The 5,132-nt window shown below is 43.7% G+C and overlaps 1 protein-coding gene across 1 annotated transcript; it reads right to left on the minus strand.

Annotated features, from left to right (window-relative positions):
* Positions 1 to 593: 593 nt before the first annotated feature.
* LOC147883047 (Zinc-finger domain of monoamine-oxidase A repressor R1 protein) lies at positions 594 to 4,728 on the minus strand. Its single transcript, XM_087399868.1, has 12 exons — positions 4,167 to 4,728; positions 3,960 to 4,057; positions 3,764 to 3,850; positions 3,577 to 3,682; positions 2,384 to 3,448; positions 2,141 to 2,283; positions 1,772 to 2,050; positions 1,595 to 1,685; positions 1,295 to 1,472; positions 1,105 to 1,215; positions 920 to 1,013; positions 594 to 823 (listed from the first exon to the last, which is right to left on the minus strand). Exons 1-12 carry the CDS (start codon positions 4,404 to 4,406, stop codon positions 718 to 720), a joined length of 2,598 nt encoding a protein of 865 aa, XP_087255994.1. The 5' UTR covers positions 4,407 to 4,728; the 3' UTR covers positions 594 to 717.
* Positions 4,729 to 5,132: the final 404 nt, after the last annotated feature.

Genomic DNA, 5,132 nt, shown 5'->3' on the forward strand with positions numbered 1-5,132 from the left:
TATTGACATTCAAGTAATAAGAGTTACCCTCAACGCTAATATTCTCAACGTTATCTCGATACCCAAGAAAGGACCCATTCCTTAGAATTATAACTCTTTAGAAAAAGAAGCGCACCACCTCCCATCTACACTATGTGATTATAATAATTATATATTATATGTTATAATATAAATATTTTTAATAACTGATCCATACAAAATTTCTTATTTTTAATCTAAATTCTAATAGCATTATCTCATTCAATGCATGTTATCATGCGAGAAAGCAAAAAATCCAAGATGGATGCAAGATTAAAGGATGATTACATTTTTTTTCATATGATTGTAATCCATGTGATAATATTATAAAAACAAGGATCAATTATTGTATTGCTTTATTCATGTATTTATTGAACTTTAACTTTCAAAATATGAACATCACAAAATCAATAATAAATCACCACCCCACATTTGCAAAGAGGACCCTCTATCACGTCTCACGTCACTCATTCTTTTCCTTAAAGAATTGATAAAATAAAAAGATTCAGCTTCAATTTCGAGTTGATAGTTACTTTTCCTCGAGGATGAAAAGACTCCCTCTCAATCTAAAGCAAACGATTTTTAAAAGTTTGACAAATTTGAAACATTCTTTTGTTTTGTTTTTAATTACACTCGGCGCTGAGGAAGGGAGGGAAGGACGGATGGAAAGGCGGACGCAGGTCGGACAGACGCACATATTTAAGCAAAACTGCCTTCAGCCCGTATTTTTAGGTTTTCTTCCGAATCCTCTGGTTCGAGGGTTTCAGACGCCTGTTCCGGCACGTTCTTCTGCATCCGTTTGGACCTGCAAGCAACTCATTCTTTCGGAGCTATATCAAGTGACAGGGTGCAGCAAATTGCGATTTGACAGAAGGGACGGATGATAAAGAAAGAATGGCACCTGCAAGAAGACAAGTATTTGGCCAACACAGCTTCTTCCGCTTCATCGTAGATTGACCAGCCTTCTTGGAACGATGGGGTCACGTTGCGGAGATCTGCAGACCATAAACAAAACAAAGAGATCTATCACTTTGTGTTTGATAATCGGAATCGATACTAAACAAATAGGTAAAGCAGCATGAGCACCTTGAAATACCACAGCATTTCGGTCGTATGCTCCCTTCAGCTTGTAGAAGGCTCGTCCATCTTCAACCCAAAAAATAGCATCTGTCCTCACTGCATCGCTCCTAACCTTCTCTGAGGATAAGAATCAATTCAGTGTAAGGAGAAACCTATATTACATTAGACGGAACACAAAAACGTATAGAGCACTTACGCATCTTCGAGGCTGCTTCTTTCATCACGCAAATAGCAGCCACGGCTCTTTCCGTCTCTGTTTGGACTTTCGAAAGGAGAGCCGCCTTCTCTTCTTGTGTAATAGACGAAGTTATGTTTGACGATGCAATCAATCTAGCAGTTTCAGCGTCTCTGATTTTCTGTCTGGCATCTTTTGCCTGCAAAGATATAGCGTCATAAATCCATTAGCAAATTTTTTTGAAAGAGGATAAAAACGTGACTAAAGCTTTATAGCATATGGTTTTCTACAATAATCAATAACACAGTTCACGATCGCGACCTCTTTCCTCGCTGCCCAAACGCCATCGCGGTTTTCTTTCTGTGTTTCACGAAATTCACGATATGCATTGTCTATGAAATTCCTGCAGCACCTGCACATACAGTTCCGAGACTAGTAAAGCTTGCCAAGGAGGAAAGCTCCCACAGCAAAGGCACATCAAAATTAGGAGCATTATACTCTGTCTCCAGACAATCGTCGCATAGAATTGCTAACAACTGCAATTTATGGCACGTTTCCAGCTTCTCATATCCCTCGGCTCCCGCTTGAACGGCTGCACTTATGGCTCTCATGTCCTTCTCGGGTAGGACCATCACTGAGGAAGCAATGCTGTGCAACGAATTATCTACACCTGACTTGAAAGCATTTCTCGAGAAAACACAAGACCTTTCATCCATATGCCTTTTGAGAACTTGCAACCAACAGTTCTTGCCGCTTGACGCAGGTGTGACCTGACATCTGCAAGGCAACTTCATCAATGTTAACCCCTCAGCTGACACACATGGTAACTTCCTTCTAGGTAACTTCTACATGTGCTTTAGTACTTACGGGTCTGAAGAGTTTCCTTCAATCAAATTCAACAGTTTTACGTGCAGATGAACAAGCAAGGACTGTGATCCACGACGCACAAGGCGGCCTTTGGTGAACTCCCGTAGCAAAGCCTCCGTCTCTCCTTTCTTCAATCCGAGTACCTGGAAAACATGCATTTCTCTGCTGTTTACTCCTGATCCGGCTAAAAGTCAAGCAAACAAAAGGAAGACATGCAGACGGGAAGAAGCTAGCTCAGCTTACTCGATGAAATGCTGAGCAAAATTCCACAAGCTGCAAAGCTGCCCCTACAGCTTGAGCAGGAAACTCCATCCCTGCCACGGTGACCAGCGGTTCACCTGAAGGCAAAACTATTTCTTCTTTGGGGCTCGCCTTAGATTTTAAAGCTTTCTGCTTGGATTGCTTGCTTTCGTTGGACTCCCTTGCTTTAGAGAGAGATTTCTCCAGCTCTGTCTTTAGAGCTGTAGCTCGACCATCCTTTTCATCATCGGCCTTTTTCTTTTTCCTAGGGTTCTTTGGCAAAGCGTGGTCTTCTTGAACAACAGCTTCTGCCTTTTGTTCTGCATCTAGTTTTGTATAAGCGTTTTCATCTCCAACCAGCTTGTCTTTCTTTTTTCCGGGCTTCTTGGTGACTGTGAGCTTTCTACATTCACTCTCCTCAAGATCTCTTTGCTTACAAGAACTTCCCTTTTCCGATTGCTCCAGATCAGGGTTCGAGGTCCCCAAACAATCTTTTCCATGCACCGCTTTCCTTAAACGTAAGGCAGTGGCACCATTACCCTTACCATCATCACTTCCTGTAAATGTTTTCTCCACATCTTTTTTTTTTGGCTTTCTCGTCATGGATTTTGAAAGAGAATCGTTTATCACAGTAGCATTTACATCATCTTTCGGATCCCTCTCTTTTAGGGCTTTCTTGATATAGTTGGGAATCCCTTCAATTGCACTAGCTGAGCCCATGCCCTTGTCTGCCCCAGAGTTCCTTTTAGGTCGCTTTGCGTTGGCTTTGCCTAGAGTCGAATGATCACCTTTACGTACTTGAGTATCCATCAAACCCATTTTATTCCTTGTTCTCTTTGTGTTCTCTATTTCCAGTGTTCCATTCTTCATTTTAGATAAGACTATACTAAGATCTTGATTGGTTAAACTTGCAAGAGCTGTAGATGGAGTTGGAGCCTTTGCTGGACCTGACTTTTTCGATGAGGATCGGGCTAAGTTCTTTGGTAACGGTTCTGTCACAGGCGAGGCAAATGAGACTGACTTTTTCGAGATGGCTCTCATATCAGAGCTAAAGGGAGCAAGGGTTTTCTGCAGCATTAAGTGTACATAAGCCTTGTGAGCAATCGTGCAGGAAAACCAAAACTCCACGACATACACTGTCTATTCCAGTGAAACGTCAATGCAAAGACATGACGAGCGATAAAGGGGGAAGATACCGCTCTCATATCAGGGCGTGTCTGAAGAAGGTCTGCTACAGAATTGAAGCCCGTAGCCTTTGCAATTGGCGATAAGATGCCTGTAGGTGTACGCCCTTGCTTTTTCCTACAGCAGCAATATGTTTACAGAAAGGGCCATTTTTACCTGAAATGATGTTGGAAGGTGGGAATGAGGTAAAGAACTTACATGCAAATGCTGCAATTGCAAATACCACGGCATTTTGGGCAAATCCAAGTCTCGACTTGGGCCGCTTCGGTAACATTCTCGCCATACCTACCAGTATTTTCCATTCAAACGGTGTTTCATTTACATGCCAATTGAAAAGGAGACCAAAGCGCCCCTCAAATACGATTCCTGGCAGAGCTGAAAGTGGATATCCAACCTATTCTGCAAGCACTTGTAGCAGAAGTTCTGGGTACAAGTTTTTTTGCCCGTGACGCTCTCGCAAAGTGCCATACACTCGATCGTCTTTTGGCGACACTGCCAGAGGATTAAGGAATGCTTTGCTTGAGAAACTTGATCGAGGCAGGGACATTGCTGCTGTTCTCTTTACCCTGTAAGGAATGCTGAAACTTAAGAAGAGGTATACCTGATGGCATGTCCGCCCGTTTTCGGAGTCGTAGATTCGTCCTCCTATCACTCGAACCCCTAAACCTTTACGCCGTTTCGCTGTGCCCCCCTCGCCCGAACCTTCGAATCTCCTCTTAGCTCCGCTTTGAAGTTCCGCAGCCACGTCCCCCTTAGCATTCGCTGGAGTCGAATCCACCATGCCAGGAGCTGTCGCCAAGGACTCCGCTTTCGACGGCTTCATCAACCTCTTAGACGGCATACTGAAGCAAGCCGCGAAGACGCCGAAATCGTTCCAAGGATCTGGGCAATCCGCTAATAAACGCAAGCATCCACGTTCAACAGCTCTTTGGCTTCAAAGAGATGCAGAAAAGCTGCGAGGTGGCATGAGGACCGTGCCTTCATATCAAAGACCTTCCGATAAGTTGTTCCGGGCTACAGGGACCGTTTGTCCGAGAAGAACACCGGAAGGATTGAATTCTGAGACTGCCTGAGGCGACGCTTCGCGGGAAGAGAGACAGTGTGTGTGAGAGAGAGAGTGAGTGTATTTTGTGGAATGGAGAGAAGCTTGAATGACCGCCAAAGTTTTGAGATTTCCCGCTCACCATCACATTTCCACATTCACTGGAAAACATGATGTTTTAAATATTTCATACACTTTTTGCACTACTGCATGCCTAACGAAGCAAATGCATTTTGGAGTCCCGCACCTACTCCTCTTATCAAGGGATTGATAAGGAAGCCTGGCTGGACTAGCCCAAGCGAGGAATCCTATTGGCAGCGCATAGCTTAGTCCCGAGAAAACCCGGCTAGCAGGGGCATTTTCAAGCTTACTCCCCTAGTTTTTTTGGACTCTTGAAGCTTTCGTCATGTCAACCAAGGACATCGTGTCCCGCATGGACTACCATGGCTAACGTAGCAAATTTCGGCTCTGTTGGTCAATGCAGGACTCTGCCTTCAAAGAGAAAAATCAAGTATTTAGTTATTA

Source organism: Dipteris shenzhenensis, chromosome 28, assembly GCF_047967505.1.
Source record: "Dipteris shenzhenensis isolate YYH24624 ecotype China chromosome 28, Dip_SZ_1.0, whole genome shotgun sequence".
Classification (NCBI taxonomy): Eukaryota; Viridiplantae; Streptophyta; class Polypodiopsida; order Gleicheniales; family Dipteridaceae; genus Dipteris; species Dipteris shenzhenensis.

Bases quoted from the DNA above. Each gene is read 5' to 3' on its own strand.
- LOC147883047 (XM_087399868.1), bottom strand. From the start codon at position 4,406: ATGCCGTCTAAGAGGTTGATGAAGCCGTCGAAAGCGGAGTCCTTGGCG. The intron at 2,284-2,383 runs GTAAGCTGAGCT...CATGTTTTCCAG, and splicing joins TTTGCTCAGCATTTCATCGA to GTACTCGGATTGAAGAAAGG. The intron at 1,473-1,594 runs GTCGCGATCGTG...ATATCTTTGCAG, and splicing joins TTTGGGCAGCGAGGAAAGAG to GCAAAAGATGCCAGACAGAA.